At 39.2% G+C, this 25,753-nt stretch overlaps 2 protein-coding genes and 1 long non-coding RNA gene across 3 annotated transcripts in view; 2 read left to right on the top strand and 1 right to left on the bottom strand.

Moving 5' to 3' along the window:
- The window catches only part of LOC137976079 (uncharacterized), a 5,852-nt gene extending 5,013 nt beyond the window's left edge, over nucleotides 1–839 (top strand). Inside the window, exon 3 of the long non-coding RNA XR_011117692.1 lies at nucleotides 1–839. This exon is cut by the window's left edge and continues 326 nt beyond it. This is a non-coding gene — a long non-coding RNA (uncharacterized lncRNA).
- Nucleotides 840–1,584: 745 nt separating this feature from the next.
- Nucleotides 1,585–8,978, bottom strand: LOC137976069 (uncharacterized). Its single transcript, XM_068823337.1, has 4 exons — nucleotides 8,669–8,978; nucleotides 8,387–8,507; nucleotides 7,789–7,833; nucleotides 1,585–3,469 (listed from the first exon to the last, which is right to left on the bottom strand). The coding sequence occupies exons 1-4, from the start codon at nucleotides 8,857–8,859 to the stop codon at nucleotides 2,465–2,467; spliced, it is 1,362 nt and encodes a 453-aa protein (XP_068679438.1). The 5' UTR covers nucleotides 8,860–8,978; the 3' UTR covers nucleotides 1,585–2,464.
- A 3,910-nt stretch (nucleotides 8,979–12,888) lies between these two features.
- On the top strand, nucleotides 12,889–18,554 carry LOC137976059 (uncharacterized). The gene is made up of 4 exons (XM_068823327.1): nucleotides 12,889–13,020; nucleotides 13,169–13,289; nucleotides 13,790–13,834; nucleotides 16,551–18,554. The coding sequence occupies exons 1-4, from the start codon at nucleotides 12,938–12,940 to the stop codon at nucleotides 17,553–17,555; spliced, it is 1,254 nt and encodes a 417-aa protein (XP_068679428.1). The 5' UTR covers nucleotides 12,889–12,937; the 3' UTR covers nucleotides 17,556–18,554.
- Nucleotides 18,555–25,753: the final 7,199 nt, after the last annotated feature.

Genomic DNA, 25,753 nt, shown 5'->3' with positions numbered 1-25,753 from the left:
GGCACTTCGAAACAAAATGTTCTGAAAAAAGTGATTAACATCTTAAATCAATGTGTTTATGGGCATGGGTTCGGTGACTGTGTGCGAATAGATTGCAAAAACAGTCGTATTTTTTGCGAACGCAAGCAACGCGTATACAAACGAAAAGCAACGCGGTAAGGTCTGGAGCCAGTGTAGAAACGGCGAGGAAGAATGGGGAGAGACAATAATAATGATAATAAAAACACTAATAGTAATCACTTCTGTCTAAGTCTCAAGGTTATTTAGCCGTGTACGAATGCTCTACTAATTGGGGAGACAACAAATCAACTAAAATCAGAACAAATCAAATGTTGGTTTTCGAAGACAGGGAAAAACCGGAGAACCCGTTACTGATGCATATAACCAGAAACCCATAAGGGTTGAAACGTGTAACGGCCTCTTGTGTGCTGGGAAACAAGCTTCTGAACATTCAATTTGCTAAGTACCATATTTGGAACAACAAGAGCGAGGGGTTTCCAAATATGGTACTTAGCACTGAAACATTCAACCAATCAGTTCGCACTGAATATTCGGAAGCTGTGAACGCGCGTTACACGTTTCAACCCTTATGGGTTTCTGATATTACGTCATACTCATATTACTCAAAACATAGTCGAGTGGGCATAATCCAATAAGAGGGTCATTTTCGTCAGCAATCAAAAAGTTGTCATTCACTGTCGGGTTCCGAACCTGTGACCAATCATTGTCGCCTCATCATCTCGTGAGGCAGGGGGTCGGCAAACTTGTGAATTTGATAACCTAAAGTAATGTTCAATATGTATCACTTTCCTCGATTCTGGTTACACCGATAACAAATCATCTAAAAAGCCGCATCCCCAGCATTTTTTCCTGATGCTCTTCGCTGCCTTTCTTCTCTTAACCTTTCAATTTCAGAAGGTATCTCTGATTAGGTAATAAATAAAGCACTTGAAGTAACTGAAGCACTTTGAAAAATCTTTACCAAGGTTTGCATCAAACATGGTTAATGGTTGATGTGCGTGGTTGTTTCGTTGTTATCAAGTTCCTTCTGTGTCCTCATTACGTTAAAGCGCTATGATCAGATGATTAATACCCCTGGACTCACGACTCACCAGTACTAAAATTATAATTTTTCATCCTCAAAAAAAAAATCACGTCTTTTTTTTTAAAGTAGATGCAGTTTCAAGTTACAAGAAGTCCTGTTTTTCTTTTCAAAGCACGTTGCACTATGGTGGTTGAAGTCAAATGTCGATCGTGCTTTTAAAGTTATCGATGAGACGTTGTTTTCCAGGACGCAAGTGAACTCTTCTCTGGGGCATTCAAATAAGCAACGCGTAAGGTGCCGCCCCCCCCCCCCCCTCCCCTCTCAACCCCGTGTACCCTAGATTCTATAGGTTATTTCGTGCGAGGTGCAACTTTTTACGAACATCAAGTGACGCGCTCTCGAAATCTTCTCACGCAGTTTTTTCAGCCTAGCTCTACAAAAGTTGACCATTTATAACAACCAAAGTTTGTAAACTTGGTGCAAAATTAGCTGGCTGGGGGACACGTAGAAAGGATAATGAAAGTTTGTTTGAAAGCATTCATTAAAATTGGGTCAGTTGTATTTGGAGCAATTTATCACAAGCCGTTCTTTCACGGAAACCGCTGAAAAACCGGTTTGTATGTTTGTAGGAGTCGTTTATTCACAGAGTCCTCATCCTTCAGGAAAAACACCGGCTGTGAAATTATACCGCCTTTTCATACAGTTATACCGCGAGCGCTTATCATGCATGCACAGTCTTGCTATATAATATTCAGACTTTTCACCCTAAAGCTTATATAACAACAACGCCATCGAGCAAAAAAAATAATAATTTCTGCCCTCAGTGAATGAGGCTGAAGCGAACGAACGAGGCAACTCTGTAATCTGGGGAACACATTTTTCTTCGACACGCAAGGGATTGTGGTCAAATGCGCAAGGAATTGTGCTTATGCCTTAATGAAGGAATTAAAATGCGCGATATGATCTTGTTACAAAGAAATACTCTGTTTTTCATTTCGCAACTACAGATAGTTTCACTGTCACGCAACAAAAATAAATTCGAAAGCGTTGGATGAAAAAGCCGAGGAACTTTGAAATGTTGAAGGAAACAAATCTTTGCATGATAACACCATTTGACTTCAAGTACCAGAATCCCTCAGGTTTCGTTTGTCTCATGTTAATTAGAGCTATTGTTATTTTTACCCCACTGGGAATACAAAATTTAAACATGAAAAGAAAAACAAACTGCATTGTGGTAGTTGTAGTCAAATGAGGCCATCGCGAAAATTGCCTATTGAACTTTGCTCTTTTACGTAAGTTTTAACGTTGATTGTTGCAATTCATTGGAGTAATGGCTCCTGCCATAAAGGGAGTGAAAGAACAAAGGCGACCAAAAAGGACAAGGAGCAAACGACGCAAAGAGACGCCAGTAGCCTGCCTTCATCGCACCCATATTGCAATGCGTTTGTTCGGTACCTTAATATAGCGAGCCCCAAGGAAGCCAAACTGAGCAATATCCCAGCGTGCTTTAAGAGGAGTGTCTTGTAGTGTTGCATAGTGACTCTTGAGCATGACTTCGTTTTGATTATTATCAAGTAGACATGGTTTGTTTGCAGCGGCAGGGGAGCCCACGTGAAGACCGTGGTCATAAAAGCGGTATGAGTGTGTCACCTTGTTTCCCCAACAGATGATCCTCCCAGTGAATGTCTTGTCTTTACGAGTGTGTTTGATGATATTCCAAGTATAATCCACTTTGTCCAAATTGTACTGGCCCCACTCATGATCCACGAACATTGAATTCTTTTTGCTAGGGTTGAAGGTGGCGTAGGCGTCTTCCGACGGCGTCCAATCATTGGCTGTGCCAACAAAGGTAAACCGAACAGACTGACGCCCAGATAAGAAAAGCAACCGAATGAGCGTGTTGTTTAAATGGACTCCGGCATCAGCATCGTTTTTGATGGACAAATCAACCGTGTCTCTCAGATGAATGTCGTGGAACAGATTGCCATGCAGAGGATTGGTCTTCGAGCGTAAGCACATGCCCCCCTCACGGTCAGGACACACCCAACTGTAGTCATCAGTTACCTTAGCAACCAGAGTCCAGCCTCCTCCCGATGTGGTCATATCACAGTAAGCACGAAACGCATTGCGTGTGTTGTCCTTACCAACTGGGTTTATCCAGTACATACCATTTCCCCGGCTCTCTCCACTGAACAATATTTCGAGGCAAGACTTTCTGGGAGGTGAATTGTTAATCTCTCCTAGAAGGACAGTCTGCAATTGTAGCCACTGCTTTCTGCTGCAGATATTTAGCGTCCTGGATTTCGTGTCATACCTAACTTCACCTTCAAGCCGTGCACTACAAGTTTCCGAGTTAGATGTGGGCAGACGTGATGCAAGCCCAACGCTCTTGTGTTCATCTGTACAGCTGTCCCCTTTTACACCCTGGAAGATCGAATAATAACTTGGGTTACCTTTGTAACTTTTTATCAAACTCAAAACTTCGTTGACACCAACATATTATCGATTGTAAAGACAGAATGCTTTTTATGGTTGTAGTTTTCATTCTATGCAAAAACAGACCTAGAATCACGGTGTAATGCCAGCCTGTATGCGTGAAGAGAGATTCTCTTCCATCTTCCGGCGGAGAGATGGTGTTATATATAAGGTTTAAGAAAAAATATTCTTTTTATATAAAGGGATTTATTTTCGCTGGTGGCCCGAGGATATTTGGAAAAAATCCAAGTGCTCATTTGAGGATTCGAACCTACAACCTTCGGATTGTTCGGATGCTCCACCCTAAGTAACTGAGCTTTAGGAGATTTGTGGAAACTAGGCCATCAACTAGAGTCATGTGACAATTTTTCCGCCATATTGCTAGGATCTGGATTGTCGAAATGGAACATTTTCGCATTTTGTTTGATCTGTATTCCCACAAAACGAAATTACGACACTGCCTTAGCTGTAGCGACCAGAAGAAGCTGTGCTTCGACTGTATTTGTTGTTATAAAATAACCCAGTTAGCTACATAAGTATTTTAGCTAAAGCCTTCTTCTATTCATGCAAATTTTTCAAATTATCTTTGCTGACCATATGCCATTTAAGCCTCCGGCTTTGGCTGTTCTCATGTATTCTTCAGAGTTTGATGTGTAACAATAAACAATAAACACAACCAGATACAGATTTTACATATTAATGATTTTATATCAGGAAGTGGAAGGTAATCTACAAATTCAAGAGAACAGGTATTAAAAGGCAAAGATTGAGGTATTAACGCTTTCCAATGTAAAACTACCACCAGAATAACCTTACAAAATCACGAACCCATGACAAAGTTATCTATCTTGATGTTCCCGCGAAACCATACATTTCCAGCCAATCATAAATGTTACGTAATTGACTCACGGTACCCTTGGGATCGGACAACAGTTACTCCTGCTGTCCTAATTAAAAACTTGTCTAAAGGCATGTTAATATGGAGGGAGAGTACCATGGCTGACCGAGTTACCCGGCTTGGAGGGTTAAAACGTAGCCCGCCTTTACGTTCAACTCACCTAAGCGGGATATGATCACTGGGCTTTTTTCCGTTGAGTGGCCGCTAAGCACAACAAGGTTTCAAGGTTTCAAGGTTTTATTTGCCATGATTACATATAATGTATCCGATTTAATAAAGAAAATACAACAAATTGTAAAATAAGGCGAGGAAGCCCATAAAGAAACTATAAGAGCTTATGGAGCTATGGGCTTCCTCAAATTAGACTAAGAAATTAAGTTTAAGATAGCACTGGGACGTAATACAATATATTATTAAAAAGACGAAAGAGTGCACACACACATTTATCCACAAAAATACAAAAGCGTAAATACTTCGAACAATTTGATGCTACTAACGATAAAGAAGAAATCTTTCAAGGTTTTTGCAAAACTGAGCGGTAGATCCAGATGACTTAATTTGACTGTCAAGAGAAATGAAAAATTTAGGGCCTTGGAAGCGGATTGAAAATTTTCGTATATTAGTTCGAACTAATGGAATATAAAAATTGCAATTGGATGAGTTTCTAGTATTATAAGGATGAATATAATTAGCCAGTGTAAACATGTCATTAAATGAATTTGGAAGTAAACCTTTAGAGAAGAAAAACATAAACTTGCCTAAACAAACAAGAAACGTTTTGTCGGCAAGTTTAAATTGTTTATCACTTGTTCCGCTGTTACTTTATTTCTCCAGATTCACTGTCATTCCGTTCAGCAGATGTTATTGGTGAGCGATAACGACACAATTTCCCAGGATGGTCTGTAATTTCGCGCCACCATGATTTCGCGGTCTTCTTATCACGCGTAGCCAGGGTAACCAGGCAAGAACCGTTTACTTGGCAAAAAGATAGCCCTCCTAGAAGGTTGCCTCGGGCAAGTAGACACGGAGAAGGCGGGTCACCACGTTTAGGTAGCATGGAAACGCTTGACTGCGACTTCAACAGAAACGTATGAAAAGTTGGCCCTCCCACGGTTGCTAGGTAAGCCGGGACACCCTCCCTCCTTGCAAATAGACCGAATAATAAACTGGTGTCTGACAATGCCGTGACGTTAATTAAAAATGCCATTTAGACTCTCTGAGTTATGGGCGCATAACAAACTGTTCAATTTTGTAATAAAGGGAATAATTGCTCGCACCACAAGTGATTTTAAACGGAAACTTGAGACATTTTATTCAGCAAGTAATTTTGTTGGTGCAACTATTTTATACCTACATTTTTACAGTTTTTTAGCTAATTACTTTTCTAATTGTAAATAGTGTATTTTTCTTCTTTTTCATTCCATAATAATTGTAAGTAAGTTTTTATTTTTAATTTATTTTTAAATTTATTGTAATGTCTGTAATGCGCGTTTGATTATTCTTATAGAAAATGCGCAATATAAATATTAATTTATTTCATTTTTATTTTATTTTTTTTATTTTTTGTATATTTTTATTACCAATTTGGCTAATTCACATCTCGATTTGACCAAATTTCAACACGGTCACCAACGTAAGAAAAAGGTGAAATTAGGCCGGAAATGCACATGAGAGCAATGAGCGAAAACCCCCCAACGCAGTTATATTATTTCCCTCAAACCAGGAGACCTCGGTTAGCCACAAATTAGTCATTTATTCTCAAAGTACGTGGACGATATCTGAAATAAAACTGTGGTGAACTTGAAGCTTAAACTTAAGGCTTTTTTTCATTGACCCAGAAGACGGTCTGGAAGCGAAAGCAGCTCTTACATGACATCTTGCATGCATTGTTAAGTCTCCCGTTATTAAGCGAATTGCCCTTAAATTTTGAACTGGAGCACAATTAAGGCTTAGCCTAGTTGTATTCCTACTCCACAAATGCCGGATAGATCTTCTGTGTTTAAAGGGACTGTGTCACGTTATTTTATGGTGTTTAGAGAAATGGGGTAATGTGGAATTCCTTAACTGATAAATTACCCTTACAACACAAACACGATGATTCTGAGCAAAAACGACTTTTAATTTATCAACGCGATTTGCCATAAACTTGAAAACGTTGGGCCGACTTTTTTTCAAGATTACCCAAATGCAATCCGTTTCAATCTTGTCCACTTGTGTCCATCCATTCTCTTCTTTCTTTTTGCTGTATTGCTCTTACATTGTTCAAAAGTTTTAAGTGGTTATTGCAATGTTTGATTCTACTTTTTGGGTGTCATGAAATTACATCCTAGCCCCCATAATTATGTAAATCGACATGGCATGCGCGGTTACTTAACATCGAATCCTTGCACAAACACTGTATTTCGCGTGCTTGTTGCCCTCAAAAAGTTTTTTTGAACGCCCCGCGTCGATTTCCGATGGGTGTTATATATCTGTAGTCGAAAGTGATTTGTTTTTTTTTTTTTTTCATGAGCGCGCCACTGACACCACACTCTACGAAATAGTAGTGATGATGACACGTTTTAACTACCTTCAACCGACATAACTTGAGGACTTTTCACTTAAGACCGAATATTTATACCTCAGCAAGCAGAAATAAGATTGTTTTACGCTTCTTTCAGTCCAGAGACTTTAAAATTTATGAACAGCGAAATCTGTCATATACTACTGTATACTACTCCGTAGGCTGAAATCCTAGATTTCCTTAAGAAGGAAATTCCACCCGGTATTTGCTATTGACTTTGGTCAGAATTACTTGTACCTAAGAAGCGATAGTGCTCCAGATGTCTTTCATTCTATCTCAAACACTTTCTATAGCGATTCGTATCACGGCTTTTTTTGGAAGAACAATCTGTATTTTCACTGCACGCGAACCAATCTCATGAGTCCTCATGTGACGTTTTATGCCATGAAACATTGGAATGACCTCCGTGAGATAGCGGTAAAGTGGATGAAACAATTTGAGAGTTGAGACTGTTCGACAACACTTAGACACTTTCGAGAGTTCCAATAATAATGATAACAAACAAAGCACTGCGAAACGTTCTCGGGAAGTCAAACTCTCGAGCCCCCAAATTGTTGAAGACGCAGGTCGACTTCAAGATCTTAATAAGGAAGTTGTAAGCGATACAGTTGAAGGCTCGCTTCTTGCCGACAGTAATTGCTACCACTTTTCTCAGAGCAAATCGTGTATTTTAATTTCCCTCTTTGTCAGCGCGGTTCAGTCTTAAATTGAGTGCTACAGCAATTCAACAAAATCAAGCTTAGCAATATTAATTACCGTACGAAATAAACGCGAGCAAATTGACGGCACATAGTTAAGGTTTTATACCTTGGGGCCTTGACTTCCTTTGTCTCCTTGTGGTCCCCTTTCACCCTGAGAAAAGAAAATAAACAGCACTGAAAATTGGAAATAGAAGAGGTCTCTCAAACTTAACTTGCTAACAGCATAAGATTGCCACCGAACTAAACACATTTTGCGTATGAACACCTGTTCCCCGATAAATGCTTGTCATTTCGCTCACACTTGAATAACAATGAATAGAATTGGAGGAAATGGCTAGAAGTTGCCTTCCAGTTTTGTCCTATCCACCTTTTCTAACACGATCTTCACCTTTCAAGGAACATGGAACGGTGGATGTGTTCCAATGGTACACAAAGTATAATTAATTGTTATATTGGCCAAATAGAAAGAAAACAAGAGCTCGTCTCCAGTAGTAAATGTAGCCATTTGCTGATATCGGCTTACAGTTATATCACGAAGCTCTTGAATGAGTGCTGTAATCAGTAACTTCGTTTTATTGACACACTAGACGAATTTCGAGCGTTCAAGGTAAATAACGAGGCGAAAACCATCACACGGTTTTTTTTTAATGGAAGCATAATTGATGTCCAAAGTGTCATAAAGATACTAGGCATATTTTGCCTACCCTTTCTCCTCGCAGAGAAGGAATTCCCGACAAATACACCTCTCCGAGTTTGATCTTTCTAGCGGATAGCATAAGATGGCCACGCTCCGGCCTCAACGTAAGTCTTGCGTCCTTATGTTCCCTAACGGGAAAATTGGAAAAATTGTACAAGGTTAATAAAAAATATTAACAAATCAGCGCGCGACAGATAACTACCTCAAACTTCATCAAAATTTTATCAGGCACACCGGCCGCATATGAATGTGATTAATTAAAGATGGCATATAAATTTGTTCCACTTACCTGGAGTGCTTGGAAGCTAGTGAAATACCTTCGGGATGAAAAGCGATACATAGCAGGGTCAATCCTAGAACGAGAAGCGAGGCCTGCGGCATTGTTACCACTCTGACTTGAGTCTGATAGCAAGTGACTAAGAGCACTGGCAGCAAACCAACAAAGCACGCAGTAAATTGATTGGATAAGAAGCATGTCATGCCCCAGTCACTCAAGACTTCGCGCTATTCGCACACTGGTATGCTCTTCGATCTCTTCTTTGTGTAAATGATTAACAGTTCCATAAACACCGGAAATGGGCTAAGGAAGGTATTGCTTGAATGCAGGCCATTTGAAGCTCATTTCCCGCAGATTTCTCACTTCGCGAACTCAATCTTTATCCCCGTTCGACGGACACTCCATGTCAGGTTCCCAATTACATCGCTACCAGTTGGTGGCATAGCGCTTCCTTCTGTTGACACGAGATAAGGGTTTTGTTCGTTCGGCGGTGCCCCAAAGCAGCTTTAATAGAGAACATTTGTCTTAAATGATGACTAAATCAAACGATCATTTTCGAGCGAAGTTTAAAGACAAAAAGGAAGCTATGATTTAAATAAAAGAGGGCCTTTTAACATCCCAGAAGGTTAGCATAGCTCATGTTGTTGAACAAAACAAATAAAACGAAGATTTTATCTGTATGCCACACTTTGAGCCCGCCCTAATGGCTTATAAAAGGCTAAATTAATCACTTAACGGCGTTCAACGTTTAATCTTCAATTAGAACCGGAAAGCGCTTTATTCAGTATGTATTAAAACAACTGAATGCGTTCTTTATGACCAATTAGGTAACGAGACTTTTGTAAGGCATAAGTTGAATTGCTTGCTCATTGTGCTACTCTTTTTCTCACTCTTTCCACGGTTGTCAGCCGGATATCAAGAATTTATTAAATACCTCAACCTGCTTCTCAGGAGATTCTAAAATGTGTTAATGTTTAAATATTTGCTTTATCGCATATTGCCGCACCTCAGTTATGCTTCGCTTCGGTAGATTCAATGGAAATCGGTTCAAAAGCCAGTTTCCGTACTACCTGACCACTCTGACCCCAAATAATACAAATTACTTTAACATTAAAAATTGTTTCACGTCTGTTGTTTCAAGTTTACATATGACACTACTTCATGACATTAAGCCTAGATTAAATGGTTTCACGTTTCCCCGAAAGAAATAATTTGACCATATCGAGAGACTCAGTACTTTGCACTGGGAGATTTTGATTTTGAAGAGGTCCATCGGATCATGCTGGTGACATCGACAACTAGTCGATTTTCTCTAGAAACTTGGATAAAGAAATTCTTATGGGTTCTAGGGTGTATCAGAAGCCATGCTGAAATCATAATTTGCAAACTTTCCCTGCATTCAGTTTGACTCCATTCTTTGACGTATTCTCTCTGCCTGGTCCCCTCATGAACCGTTGAAGTACTATGATAATTCATTTTTATTTTGAAATGAAATGATAAATGATTATAAATGATATGTAGCAATCATAATTCATAGCAATAAATTATTAGTATTATAATCACAAATTTTTTGTAGGCTTCCTCGCTTGCGTATTTTTTTTTTGTGAATAAACCTAGCTGCTAATTTAATATTTTAATTATCATTCCAAAGATAGAGTTCAATATAACACAAATTTTATCCTCTCTTTGAACTACCGTTTCTTTACAATACATGTCGAAAGGTTCCCTCAGCTAGTGCGCATGCTCAATTGATAGAGTATTGCACTGGCCGATCACAGTCTGGGTCATGGGTTTGAGTCCCGTTGAAGTCGCTTGAATTTTTCAGGTGTCAATAACATACAATTTCTCAAATTGTCTAGTTACGTGCGAGGACCACATCTATAACTAGCACTTCAAATACAACTACATTTATTTCATTACCAGTTTCGTGATTCAATGAGTTGACAACGCTCAGCAACACCTTTAAGTGTTTCGGATAATGAGATTTTCCAAGTAAAGTAGTAACAACATGAGCGACAAGGCCTAACTTCCTTGTGACAAGCAATGATCACATGACGATGGCTTTCGTTCTCCTTCGCCGAACGCACTGCATTTCGTTTACTCGTTGAAACATCAATACGTAATTCTAATCTTTTTTCTTTAAGAAATCAGTAGACTGAGGAAGTCATGTCATTTTTCTTTGCGAAGACAATATGACTGTGACAAATCAAACAATACAGGCTCCATGAATCTGGGTGTATATAGCTTTAATCTGCCGAAGCAGAGGATAACAGAGAGGCGCGGCAATGAGAGATAATTCAAAATAACAACACAAACATATTTATCTGGAGGTGTTCAATACTTTTATATCCGAATGACAGGAGAAGAAAATTTGCAATTTTACTTTGTAGAAATTCACCCTGGCTATGAAACATCTGGTTTTTCAGAAGCCAGATTTTGAAATTGGCCGTATGCATAGGCCATTCTGGAATTGCGCAGAAAACTGGGGCGAGTTTCAAATTAAAACCAATCAATAAATTGACACCATCACATGAAAGATAACATTGAGATTGGCCATATGCCCAAGTTTGATGCTTTTAGGTCGAACAGAGACCAAGTCACGGACTTTAAAACATATTTAAAATCCCTACAAACTTCTCTAATGTTGAGGCTGCGTCCCCCAAAACCATATAAACTCTTAAAAAATTTTATCAGATTTGGGACAATTGGGAAATCCTGTCATGGACCTACTATTTGGAAATAGGTGTGGTAAAAAACCCTTTGTTTGCCTATTTTTATGAATATTACAGAAATCGTAAAACATTTTAAGACTTTATCTGGTTTTGGGGTACGCAGCCTCTAAATTATATGAGAAGTATGTATGGATTTTAAACTATGTTTAAAAGTCCGTAACTTGGTCTCTGTTCGACCTAAAAGCATCAAACTCAGGCAGATGGCTAATCTGAATGTTATCTTTAAGATGATGGTGTCAATTTATCGATTGGTTTAAATTTGAAACTAGCTAGCCCCTGTTCCCTGCCCAATTCCGGAATGGCGTTTTCGAACACGTCTCGCGACGTTCATATTCACTGCACGCGCTCTGCTGCTCCAATGAGGTACGCTTTGGTCTGTTGATAATAGTAATAATAATAATAATATTATTATTATTATTATTATTATTATTATTATTATTATTATTATTATTTTATGGGCTCAAGAAGAAAATATAATGAAAAACAGTACAAGAAACAAGAATAGGATGAAAAAGAAAAAGAAAAATCGAATACGGTTTTCTAGTTAGCCCTGCTATTTAATTTATCTGTTAATTTATAAGCTATTGTCATGGACTCAAGTTGAAGTGTGCAGATGAAATTTTTTATCATATTTTTATGTTTCTCTTCAAGACCTCCACAAAAAATAATCTGCGGAGATGTTAGAGACGGCATCTTTCTAATCTTAATCATAACTCTGTTAACGTGTCTTCATACTGAGTTTGCAAATGTTCTCTTATTCCTTTGGCCTCCGACGAATGAGCAAAATCCTTATCTGGTGGAAACAAAAGGAAACGCTAGTAGTGATATCATAATTATTTATTTGGAATTGAGTGTTCATTGAAGAGGTAGACAGGCCAGTTGGAAAATAGAAAGTGGACTCTGGACTGGACTGAACTGGACTGGACTGGACTCTGACCTGGATTGGACTGGACTGGACTAGACTGGGTGGCACGGGGTGACAGGTGACAGAAACTACAGACAGAAGGAGTTCCTGCAATTATTGAGTAAAGTAAATGGCTAATAGAGCTGCCAATCAATTTCGTTGATTGACGGCTCACACCGTTTTACCCTATTACTTTAGTGGCTCACCCAACTTGGAAGTAATCAAAAAATATAACCAAAAACAAACCAAAGGTGATAATAAAAAAACGAAGCCCGCTCCCCCTCCCCTCCCCCACCCAGTCTAGTCCAGTCTAGTTCATAGTCCAGTCCAGTCCAGAGTCCAGTCTATATTTTCCAATTGGCCCTCTGTCGCATGCGAAATCTACAGGAAACGAGCTCCAAATTGCCTGCATTCAAGCAATACCTTTTTTAGCCTATTTCCGGGGTTTAAGGAACTGTTAATTCTTTACGTAGAAAGGAGATCACAGAGCATGACAGTGTGCAAATCGCACGAAACTAAGCTATCATCAGTTGAGTGACGTGGGCATGTCATGCTTGTTATCCAATCAATTCATCGCTGTTACGTAAGCTCGCGATGCGAGAGCGTTTAGTCACTTGATTTCAGACTTCAATCAGAGTGGAAACGATGACTCAAGCCTCTCTTTTCGCTCAAGGATTTACCGTACTATGCATTTCCTTTCATTCCGCAATCATTTTGCTTGCTTCCGCGTAAGTGTCTCTTTTAAGTCGTTTACCCGTTATTTGTGCTTGGTGAAGTTTTAATGAGGTTTCAAGTAACTATTTGTCGCTCACAGGTTCGTTTATAATTGTTATTATTATTTTCATTAATCTTGCCGATCTCTCCAATTTCCTAAAGGGAGAATAAGGATGCAAGAGCAGTTCTACAACCAGTGCGTGGCCAGCTTATGCTATCCTCTAGAAGGATCAAACTCGGAGAGGTGTATTTGTCAGGAGTTACTGCTCTTCGAGGAGAAAGGGTACGTTATGCAAGCTTAGCATCTTAATGACTTTTTGAAGAGCAATTGCACTGTCAAACAAGTGGCAATTTTCGCCCCGTTAATAAATGTTTTGTAATCTTTCGTTGCGTGCATAAACTAACCACCTGTTTGTGTAATCTCTCAAGAGCTCCATTAAAGAAACTGCATGCTCGTATGAGCATATTAATTTTGGACAAATATAAGGCCTGCGACCTATATAACAGTTACTAAATAACGCTGTAGTATCTCGGTGCATCAGAAAATTAAACTCGAAAACGCGCTCCACTTACTTTTCTTTCCATTCCTCCGTTTCAATAAAAAATCAAATGACTTTCAACAGTCCAATAGTTATTCTTCCTGACTTAAGAACGCAAAGCGAGGAGCCATAAACATCGCTGGCAATACCCTGTGCCATTTGCGATCTCACTTTTATTTGTATGCACAACTGAGCGGCCCATGTTGGAGCATTCTCGTATTCAGGGTTATTTTCGTTTTTTAAGGGTGAGACGGGACCTCGAGGAGACAAGGGAAGCCAAGGCTCCAAGGTACGAAAGCTAAGCTGAGACCTGAAGGATAAAATTTCATCAGAGGCACCCAAAGACAAGATGTCTTCAAATATATTAGAATTGCCTAAAATGGTTTCCACTGTTTAGTGAGCTTATAGCCACCCTACTAGACATTTATCTGTTCGAATGTACTAGGGGAACTTTAGGCCTGTAGAAATTTTGCCCCGTCCGAAAGTTCTAGCACTCTTGACAGGTCCGTATCAAAAATTTTATATCATGTTGTCGTCCTTTTTTCCCGAAAAATTTAGGGGACAATTGTTTAGGATATGATTCTCCAACAAACTTTGGCGAAAATTATAAAAGTTACAAATCTTCAAATTTTCTGCTATTTGCAATATCACAGTTGACTCTTACTCTGCCCAGTAAAATCCTAGCGTTCTACAATGTGGTTTCGAAATTTCTAGTACTCTTCAGACTCGTCACTACTTTCCCGAAATATCTAAGAAATCTGTGCAGAAAAATGTCCACAATTTTAGCGCGCGTCACCGGCGGAAAGCCTCTGAGTTTAAATATACCAAAATTCTAGCACACCTTTCTTCCGAACAGATATTTACCGAAGTTACTCGTTGGGTCACTGCAGTGAATAATGTAATTAATAATAAAGACGTTGTTAGGTTACAAATCACTGAAACCACACTGTTATATCAAGCTGGGAGTAGCTGCAATCAACAACTGCCGGCAAGTGAAGAGTTTTAAACCATATCGCTTACGGCAGTCCTAAATCCGATATATTGAGCCTAAAACAGTCGCACGACTCATGTCCGTCATTTCAGAGGTGCGAGTCTTGGACAAATTAAGTTTCTCGGCTGGCGTTCTATAGAGTTTTGCGCAGTTTTCCCCATCTACCACTTAAAAAGAAATCACGGAGGAAAGATATGACTGCCACTCGCTATCGTGAAATCATCTACCTGAACTTGACCTCACTTGGGGGTATCAAGAAATAAGGGAAGATTGAACTCATCGGCTTGCATGCGTGCTTTCCTTTAATTGTTCATTGTCAAAAATAGATGCCACCGTTGAGGACTATACGTAAGTGATGTGTATTATTAGAAAACGACGAGTTTTGCCCTTTGTGGGGGGTTATTGAAGCCGTGTTCTTTAAGCCACCAGGTTGCCTAATCGTAACCAAGTTGTTCTTTACAAGGAAGGCGGGTCCGAACTGAACACTAGCTGCTAGTATTTCCGACAATTCGCGATCGAAAGGCGCCCGACGGAAATCTAGGATTAATTGTTACAAAAGACGGCACATTAAGGTTTTTCCAATGGCCGGTTTCTTGGTTGAATGCTAAGCCTCAGTTATTAACGAAAGTTGGCAAAATGACATAACATTATCACATTAATTTCCAGTTTCTTCTAGCTTTGTGGAATGCCGCTATATTAATTATTGAAGACAAGAGTCCATCGCCATCATGGATATATGGACTTTTGTGTTAAAGAGTTGTATCCTAAGGAAATTGCAGCTTTAATAAGTATCTCCAAGGTACCACAAATCGCCCAATGTACAACAGTAAATCTCAAAGTAACTTCAGAACGTGTACTTTCATTGTGGATAATTATGCTCTACATTCTTTTTGGTTTAAACGACTAAATTAGGATTAACCGCTTCGGATCACTTTTTTGTCCTGATATGGACCTGATATGATCGGCGATGTGCCATATCAGCCGCAATCAAAATAGCATGAATCGAGGGGAGAAAACAGTCAAGTTCGTCTTTTAAAGGCTTTATTTAATCCCCTGATACAATATATCCATAAAAATATCTAAATTCACGCTGTGTACACTTTGCCAGGACGATCAAGTTGTGCCGTGGTGGTCCAAATCTCTATCGCATTCATCCTCACCGGTTATTGAGTGCCAGGATGCCTTGAATCTAGTGTTTTCAAGGCTAGAATAGAAATACAAGTGAAACTCGTGTGGAAGAGCGCAATTTGTTTAAGAACGTGGAATATCATGCTCAGCTCTAAATCCAACATTATCGTATCCTTCATCATTTTCATTTTTGATTTGCCTGTGTGAACGACCAACTCAAAAGGTGTCGATATGATAATGAGGGATACAGTTCCTCTCCCTCTCGTAATAGTGTATTTATTTGCATGATTCCACCACGGAAAGTTTCCACTGGTGCAATTTCTCTACTCGGATGCGAGAATATTGTTCCGTTACGAAACCTCTGATACCCTAATTAAAGCAAGCACGACCCCTCGTCTCAGCCAGGCCTAAAATCAGTCTTTAATTTTAGTTACAGCAAACTGTAATAGCTGGCGTTTTCATTTCATTTTTGTCAGCTTAATAGCAAAATATAATATATATGTCGTGTAAACTTGGTATGGAATAAGTGACAATCGTACCTGTGAGAAAATTTTAACTTCAGAAACTTAGTGTTGTTATTTGAACAAAAGGTACAGAAATAAGAGAACTCAGTGCCGAGACAGTAATTCGATTATCCGGGCTAAGCCAGAACTTAAAAACACAAAAGCATTACTATGGCTGCAACCCTAACAAAAAATTATGTGATTTTTGTCAGTGCAAAGCCATAATTCTCGCCGTTGTAGGATGTAGTGGAGTTTGCCGTTAATCCATTTAAGAGGGCTAAGTTTGCCGGCAACAGCGCCTTTAACAATACGATGTTGTGGGCATTTTTCATCCCATAAGAGGTGCAAAGATAACTCATATTTAATCATTTGAATTCTTTCAGGGTGAAAAAGGAAACAGTTGCACAAATGAACACAAAAGCGTTAGGTATGTATCGCGTATTCGCACATCCTTCCCTGTAACTTGCAATGAACAGCTTGAAGGTGAAGTTAAGTACGACAAGAACTCTGGGAAGCTGAGAATCTGCAGCAGGAAGCAGTGGTTACAGCTGCAGACTGTCCCACTGGGAGAGATTAACAATTCACCTCCCAGAAAGTCTTGCCTCGAAATATTGTTCAAAGGAGAGAGTCGAGGCAATGGTATGTACTGGATAAACCCAGTTGGCAAGGACAACACACGCAATGCGTTTCGTGCTTACTGTGATATGACCACATCGGGAGGAGGCTGGACACTGGTTGCAAAGGTAACTGATGATTACAGTTGGGTGTGTCCTGACCGAAATGGGGGGATGTGTTTAGGCTCCAAGAGCAATCCTCTGTATGGCAATCTGTTCCACGACATTCATCAAAGAGACACAGTTGACATGTCCATCAAAAACGATGCTGATGCCGGAGTCCATTTAAACAACACGCTTATTCGGATGCTTTTCTTATCTGGCCGTCAGTCTGTTCGGCTTACCTTTGTTGGCACAGCCAATGATTGGACGCCGTCGGAAGACGCTTACGCCGTCTTCAATCCCAGCAAAAGGAATTCAATGTTCGTGGATCATGAGTGGGGCCAGTACGCTTTGGACAAGGTGGATTACACTTGGAATATCATTAAACACACTCGGGAAGACACAAAATTCACCGGGAGGATCATCTGTTGGGGAAACAAGGTGACACACTCATACCGTTTTTATGACCACGGTCTTCACGTGGGCTCCCCAGCCGCTGCAAACAAACCATGTCTACTTGACAGCAATCAAAATGAAGTCATGCTCAAGAGTCACTATGCAACAATACAAGATACTCCTCTCAAAGCACGCTGGGATATAGCTCAGTTTGGCTTCCTTGGGGCTCGCTATCTTCAGGTACCGAACAAACGCATCGCAATATGGGTACGCTAACAATCTCAAGCAACCATTCGAACAGTGCCTCTCTGAAGCTCTTCTCACTATCAGTACTATTTTTTTAATATTTCTGCTTTGGTTGAGACTTAAATCTGACGCCGGTTTACACTAAACTGGATATCAAGTCGTCTCCCACGACCTTAAGTATCCTGCACCTTTCTTAGAATTCTTGCAGTCCCTAGCCAACAAGCCTAATGTAATGTAGCGAAACTTTGACTAATTTGCAGGGGCCGGTTGCTCGAAGCCTCGCTAGTGCCACCCGTTGGTTAAGAGGTATCAGAAACTATTCATTTCATGTTGTTGAACGCTGGTTAGCGCTAACCATGCTTTGGGCAACTCTGGTTAGGTTTTCCATTACGTTGTCTAAGCTCCTACTCACTGTTCCAAGCCCTCCAATTGTAACTCGAATGACTCACTTCTTTGCATTGCCAAATTCCCTTGATCTCGTATATAAGTTCTTGAATTGTTTTTTATCTTCCCCTGTTCCTTCTCGCTGACCCTGGTGTCAAATGGTCATGTGATATCAACAAGTATTTTCGTTGCGTACAATATCCGGCCCCAGTGGACTGTTCCAGGACTTTATCTGTCTAGAATTTGAAGTCAGTCAATTGATGCAATCTCCACAAAGCCAAACAGGATAGGATTATTATTATTATTATTATTATTATTATTATTATTATTATTATTATTATTATTATTATCTGTTGTATTGAATAGCTTTCCAGTTTACAATTTGTTTTGAAACTTGCTGCGGACAGTGTCTAGGCAACAGTTCCTGGACTAAAAAAAAAATGTGTTTCATTGTCTTAAACTGTAGAATTTTTTGGTGGTTTCACAGTTCTTTGATATAATCCACTTCTGACAGTTGGTTAGCATATCACACTGACCATTTCAGACCAGTGGAGGGGTTTTTAAGCCCAACAGGGGTGCCCAAAGGAATTGTCAGGTATATGTGCTCACAGCGACCGGCAGATAGTAAAATGATCTTTTTTCACTTATTGAATTAACTTGTTTGCCTTGTCATGACTTTGTTTGCCCCACAACCAGCAGCGAAGGACTAAAATCTCAAACGACAACATTATTATAGCACCTGGAGCACTTCACCAATCTCATGGCCCACTAAGCTCAAACCAACACGTGGCACAGCCCCTAACCACTTAATTAAGTTCTTAGATGCAGTGGAGACAAAAATAGGAGAACTATTTTGTAACTTGCAAAAAGGAGACTGATAATCCTACAATTGTAGCCTATTTGCAGCTTGACGGAGTCTGTCTTTATTGACTGACTTAGTAGAGCCAACTTATGCAACAAAGGTCTCCAAATAGGCAATAGAAAAACTCTGGTCTGACTTGGTTAAATAAATCCAGAATAGTTCCTAAAGCCTCTTATGCTACCGGAAGTCTTTGAGAATTGTCCAATACAGCTTTCGATACAAACCATAGTTTGTAACTTCTAAAAGAGAGAGCACATTAATTTTACTCAACCTTATATAACACTTGAAATTTAAACTTGATTGAACAAGTCATAGTTGACTGTAACATGACCTGCATAGATTAAGGCTATTAGCAATCATAGCGTTTAGGGTTTTAATCAATGTGTATCGTCGTTACTGCCTGTTGAAACTACACCGAATGAACAGCAATTCTGTATACCGAAATCAATATGCATTATGGCGTAATAAACTGCCCAGATTTTTCTTTGACTTTTTAGACAGACATACTATTATATTACTCTCATACCTGTCATTTATGTGTGTTAACAACAGTGGGGTGGGGGGGGGGGGGGAGGAAGTACGTGAGTATTGTCTAAGCTAGACCAATCAATCATTTCCCTCAGTTTTTTTTTTCTAAAAAAAAGCTTATGTTAGCCCAATATTCACTCAGAAAAGTATTGAATTGTTATTGCTTTGACCAGCTGTTTACTTCGGCAAAATCAAATATAGCCGACAGGCACTCAAAGAATGACGAAGGTTTAGAGATAAATGACGTTAAAAAGGGGCTTTAGTAAGAAGATCAGTCAAACTTGACAGCGAGCTCTGTGAGACCGTCGTTGAAGAAAACGGATTACTGAAACAAGAGTTGGTGGTTGATGATCTCTGCCCATGCGGCTTTCCTGAAGAACTGTCTCCTAGTGAGTCCGTAAAACATCAAGGAAAGCGATAGCTAAAATTTACATTGTTTGCGATAAAAAAAGAAAACTGCCAACTTTTCACTCATTCTGGTGAAGTGTTAATGATTAGCGGCACAACTCAAGCCTTAAGCTATAATGAGAACTTTAATTAAAATTTAGACTATTATCCCCATAAGGGATTCGTGGTTGATGGATTATGACGGGCTTTTTGACCTAAAGGTACGCCTGCCAGGAGCGTAGGTTAGTTCTCCAAGACACGGTTCTGCTGTAGAAAGGAGCTCGTTGCAGAGCCTGGTTTTCCGTAAAACCGCTCTATTTACATAAACAATAGGCTTGTACTAAGAAATGAAGCAATCAGGACTCAGAGAAACCGAATTTAACGACAATACGCGCGAGGTAGTCTTCAGTCTAGATGAAGCATTCAGTGACCGCTGCAACACGAAAATCCTGAAAGTAAAAGTAAGAAGCAAGATTAACAGAGATGCTTTGAGTTCCCAGCTTAAATTTACGAAACAGATTCCTTTGGCTGCCGAAACACAAGAGGCCTTAGGTCAACTCCATCGGTCAACTTGATATCACAAGCCTGCAATCATACGCATAACAGATCAGAACAGTTCTCTTTCATAACTGAAGAGTTCGTTTTATTGACACATTGTCAAACGAATCGATAAAACATTGCAATAAAAAAGATCATCTTTTACATTAAGCACCGCACGGCGACCATTGAGTTCCCACTTGGTTACGAGTATTTGTTTGTGGCTTGGTAACGAGCCAGGTCTTTGTTTGCCTTTACCGAGTAGAGTGTAACGCGGTAAAGTGGTAAGTTTCTACCCCATATGAACCATGTGAGCCTTCGCCCTACTGATGGAAGGACAGAGAGAAACTCTGACTAGGGTGGGAAATGGAACCCACGACCCTCGGGTTAGATCACCGCTGCTCTACCGACTGAGCTACATGGCCAGATGAGTGTGAGAGTAAGACTTTGCAAAATGAGGGGTGGTCCACAGGGGTAGTCCATGAACAGGGTCCATGAAGGGATCCATGGACCAGGTCGACAAGGGTGGTCCATGGACCCGGGGTCCATGTTTTGTATACGTCCTGAGAATTCAGTGTTCAGCCTTGGTATTTTACTATAACCGTTGACAACCGAGGAACCGACCATGGCTTAATTCGCGTCGAATCTGGAAAAAACCACACAGGAAGGAAGCGACCCACAATGGCAATAAGGTTAGGCTTTTATCGGGATTCCCATACAGATACTTATAATTTTGTTGGCTTTCCCTCACACTGAACTTGTACCGGCTGTGGAAATAGTTAGCAAGGCAAGAAGTGCCTTGAGTTAGCTTTTTCCACAAAATTCACACACATTTCTTCAGGCCACCCTGTGTACAACTTCAGTCACTGCAGTGTCACGTATTGCTGGAGATAATTCAACAAGCATGCATGCGCACCAGCAAAGCCCAAGTGAGTGTCCTTTTGACTCTGAGCCGACTTTTAAACCTTACAGAGTAACTTTTAAACGTTTAGAAAACATTGAAAAGGCTGGTATCATAACTTCACTAATGGCGAATGCTTTTTAGCAGGGCTGGTTTCATTGCTTTGGCGCGTTTTATACAAAAATAAAATTTCATTTAGCTGATTCGTGTGTTTTTCACACGCTAACTGAACACCGAAAATACTTCCAACGAAACTCTGTACAACAGGGTGCCTTTTTGGCCTTCTTAATAAGAGAATCTTTTGCGGTCTATGTTATAAACAAGTAATCGCAAGTTTCCTCGTAAAAGTAGGGATAAATATCATTTGGCCTCGTGTGATTACCTATCATAAGAATTGCCAATATCGTCATATACAGCAATGAACTTTTTTTTAAATATTGCTGAATAAGAAAACTAACCAAAAATGCCTGTATCGTGGGTGAATTTAACATTTGTCTAAGGTCTTAGTGAAAATGAAACAATTCGTCCCTTGATCAGAGCCAGTGGTTGGTCAACATTATTTTTGAAAATAATTGAACGCATCTTTCTTTCTTCAAATCCGATAGACTAATTAAAAACATACATTAAGTATAATCAGAAACCCATAAGGGTTGAAACGTGTAACGCGCGTTCACAGCTTCCGAATATTCAGTGCAAACTGATTGGTTGAATGTTTCAGTGCTAAGTACCATATTTGGAAACCCCTCGCTCTTGTTTTTCCAAATATGGTATTTAGCAAATCGAATATTCAGAAGCTTGTTTCCCAGCACACAAGGGGCCGTTACACGTTTCAACCCTTATGGGTTTCTGGTATAATAGTATTCAGTTGGTGTTCGAACGTCATGTCGGTTGACAATATCTCACATCCAGGAAATCCTTTCTGAAATAATTCACCCGCTCCGTAATTATAAAGAATACTAGCAAATGGTTTTGAACTCTGGAGTCGCATAAAATGATGAAGTAAGATCGTCCGGGTTAGAGTATATAGATTTGAGAAGGCCTGCTTTTGGTGAAATTGAACAGAGCTTCAGGCCCTCTAAGGATCGAGACGCACCAATCGGAGTCTTATCAGCCAACGACATTGTGGTTTTCAGGTGTCTACTGACCAATTGAGTCAAAGACCATAGAACTTATATGATTCACTGACACAACACAAATTGATGCCCAGGGTAACATCAGCCAATGAGTACGAGTTTTCCGTTCTGAGCACGCGCACTTCGAAAATTGTCGGCCTCCAAACCTTAGGCACATGCTCAGTACGGAAAAGTCGTACTTGTATTCACTGGCGAAAAATGTCTGCGCATGAGTCGCGCAAAATGGCACGTGATACGTTTCCGGGACTATCATTGGCTATCATGAAAAAAGCACTCCCGAGAAGAACAGAAAAATGGCTGCCGTTTGAGAATCGGTAGCTTGTTGGTTTCTGTTCTTTTTAGAGCGATCAAGGCTAGTTTTAACGCCAGTCTCAAGTGGAATGTATTCTTAGAGAACGTTTATGTTTTTTAACACGTTTGCAACTCCAATCCAACTAGTATCCTCGGAAAATTTGCTCCTGAAAAATTTTATTTCGTGAGATAAGAGCTGCGAAACAGGTGAGTTTTTCACGCAATTTTTAATGTGGAAAGTTTGTTGCCACCGGGTACAAAAAGTTACTGTAATGTGCAGAAAGTAGGATTCCTAAGTTTTCCGTTCATGTGTGAATTGGCTTGTACCAGGTGGCAGGGAAATGGCAATATTGTTCAACGTGAAGGTTATTTTTTTCTGCGTTACTCAGTTACGATCGGCACCTCTACATGAATGATCAATGATTCGATCAGATGTGAATTTGATTTTGAATGTGATTGTGTCATTGGGAACGTAACCCTAGTATCAAATATTTTAAATAGCTGCTTTTAAGGTCATTTATATTCCCTTTTCTTGTGAATGTCTGTCTCATCTTGGTCCTGATGGACTTCAAACATGCCCTACCATTTTGCACAAGGAACTTGTCAACCAACCGTTACCTTTTGGTGTATTTGCAATATGATCTTTGGATAGCAATTGATTTATTTTTCTTATCCCTTATGTGTAGATATCCTATGTCTGTCACATAGTTAGCTTTTATTTCCTGTAGTGTTATAATCTTTATTATAGTTAGCACATGACCCCACAAGCATGTATTATTGCTTTAATATTGATTGTGTTTGAATAAAGGATATTGTTGTCTTGTCTTTTAGATAAGGCAAAACAGCCTCAGTTGCATTTGCATTATTATTTCTGAGTGTTATTTTTAAAGGGCAAACCATTAAAAAGTGCACATAGTTTGCAGGAGTCCAGGAAAATTATTCCAAATATTCATTGAAGCAGGTAAATCTTGAAGAGTTTACGTAACGATATTTGGAATATACAGCATTTCTATTCGGGAATTTATTTTCTTTATGTTGAGAAGTACTGTAAGAACTGTCAGGTAACTCAGATGGAAATTTGACAGACCTTAGCTGTAATTCAAATTATTAGTACAGTTTTGGTCGTTAGTGGAACATAATATTTTATTGGGACATTTTTTAGTGAGTGATTAACCCATTGACTCCTGGGGATTCCCCATTGAAAAGGAAATTCATCTGGTGTTAGACAGAGTAAAATGCTAAGTATGGCCGGTTTAGGGGTGAAAGGGTTAAAGTGCTATTATTAGTTTGACTTCCTTTTTGTTCATTTGAACCAAAACAAGTGATTAATCATCACCTCCACCATGCTTTGTCTTGCGTTGCTTTGACTTTTAGAACGAAGTATCAAAGTTGAAGCTGGTGGCTCGAGGAGTAAACTATAAAGACTACAATGGTATTTGAGTATTATTGTAGAACAAATTTGTCTATATCATTCAAGTTATTAAACAATGGGAATCCAAACATGAGGATGCAGTTTGCTCAGGAGGGGTTTTCCCTATAAAAATTGCAGGCCGCTTATTGGAATTTTTTAAAAACAACCCTTAAAGAAAACAGAACCTCGTTTTGTGGATGTAGGCTAAAGAAATCTGACCCCTTAGAGGAACCAGTTCTAAAGTGACAAATGACTGGCAAACACTTTTACCTATGAATCATTCATAAGTAAAAGTTATTTGCTCATCTACCAAATTGTCTTACAGTTCCAGTCATTTTTCAGATTGATAGCCTTAAATGTACTGCAGCAACTCCGCCAGCTGTTTGGTCTCAGCATCACAAGCAGTACAAATCCACATTTTTTTCTCCAAAAAAGAACAAAAAGAACCCCAGTCATTTTTGTAAGAGAGCCCCACTTGGGGCAGTTTGTTTACTTTACCACCATTGTTTAATACTGTCCAGGGACTAAATCAAGAATGGAAATAGATTACAGTTTGAAAAAATATGCCACTTTTTTTTACTTCTTACACTTACTGCATTCAACTTTAATTTATTCATCCTTGGAAATGGTAGGAATGGTTAGTATTCTTTAAAGCAATTGCTAAAAATTCATTGCACCTAATGTTGAAATATTTTTTACATATGGAAAGGTAACAGGAGTTATTTCTGTGAAAGTCTTCTCCAGAAAACTCCAACATGGGATTACGCCCCTTTCAAATGTAGCTTTGTATGCTTTTGCTCAATGACTTTGAACAATTATTACAGAAATATGAAGTTATGGAGTTTTTTAAAAGTTAAATCTAATGGAAGGGGATTTAAATTATTGAAACCACTGTGTTGCAACCAGAGTCCACAAAGAGAGGTTAAATAATTTATTGCACTGGAAGTATTTAGTAGACCAGCATGAAATTTGTTTTGGATAATAGCACTGAATCACCTTCAACAAATTTTTGTAAACTTTAAAGATACCTAATTTTATATCCTCCTGCTGTTTTATTGTTGGAAGATAAAACCAATTCTTAATTAATTATTTTTGTTGTCACATTGACCCACTACAATGTGATGAAAGCGTATTATTAGCTGTAGTAATATTTTGTTACAGTAAATTCCCCTCTTCTAGTGAGCTGGGTTTCTGAATCAAATTTTCAACTTGGAATACCGGTATTGTTGTTTTGGCTATTCAGAGTTAACCTAATCTAAGTTTATTTCTATAATTTGGAGGGAAGCAAACGATTGGCATTTTTCTTGAAACGACTATTGCAAAATATAATTGCAACTAAAAGGTTTCCTTGTAGTGTACCCAATATGAGGTGCTTATATGACATGTTATGTATGACATTGGGTATTATTGCTGCTAAATTGACTTTAAAATTTATCTTTGAACGACTGAAATACATTTCTAAATTTTCAGGGACGTCATGCATTTCTTTTTTTTTTCCTCCGTCTTAATAAATTTGCCTCCATGGACCACTTGAATGGCCATTTTAACAACTTAATTTTGAAAAAAATGCAAGAATCGTAACATTTTCTGTTAGATGCGGGTCCCCGCGGAAACAGTATGCAAATATTTAGTCGAAAGAGAAACCATTTGGAAATTTAGTGGTATGTTTCTTGCTCCACCATTTTAAAAGGTAAACGCATGAATTGAAATCAAGATGGTACTCCATTAGCCGGTTAACTCCTCAAACAAATTTCCACTCAGACACTGTCACAGCAACCTAGACTCGCGTTGACC

This window comes from Montipora foliosa, chromosome 1 (assembly GCF_036669935.1).
Source record: "Montipora foliosa isolate CH-2021 chromosome 1, ASM3666993v2, whole genome shotgun sequence".
Lineage (NCBI taxonomy): Eukaryota > Metazoa > Cnidaria > Anthozoa > Scleractinia > Acroporidae > Montipora > Montipora foliosa.
Note: the sequence above shows the minus strand (reverse complement) of the source record. Positions and strands in the feature narration are given on the sequence as shown.

Excerpts from the sequence above, each read along its gene's own strand:
- LOC137976069 (XM_068823337.1), bottom strand. The coding sequence starts at position 8,859 with ATGACATGCTTCTTATCCAATCAATTTACTGCGTGCTTTGTTGGTTTG. Across the intron at positions 8,508-8,668 it reads CTAGCTTCCAAGCACTCCAG|GGAACATAAGGACGCAAGAC; the intron begins GTAAGTGGAACA and ends TTTTCCCGTTAG. Across the intron at positions 3,470-7,788 it reads AAGGAAGTCAAGGCCCCAAG|GGTGTAAAAGGGGACAGCTG; the intron begins GTATAAAACCTT and ends TCGATCTTCCAG.
- LOC137976059 (XM_068823327.1), top strand. The coding sequence starts at position 12,938 with ATGACTCAAGCCTCTCTTTTCGCTCAAGGATTTACCGTACTATGCATT. Across the intron at positions 13,021-13,168 it reads ATCATTTTGCTTGCTTCCGC|GGAGAATAAGGATGCAAGAG; the intron begins GTAAGTGTCTCT and ends AATTTCCTAAAG. Across the intron at positions 13,290-13,789 it reads CTGCTCTTCGAGGAGAAAGG|GGTGAGACGGGACCTCGAGG; the intron begins GTACGTTATGCA and ends TCGTTTTTTAAG.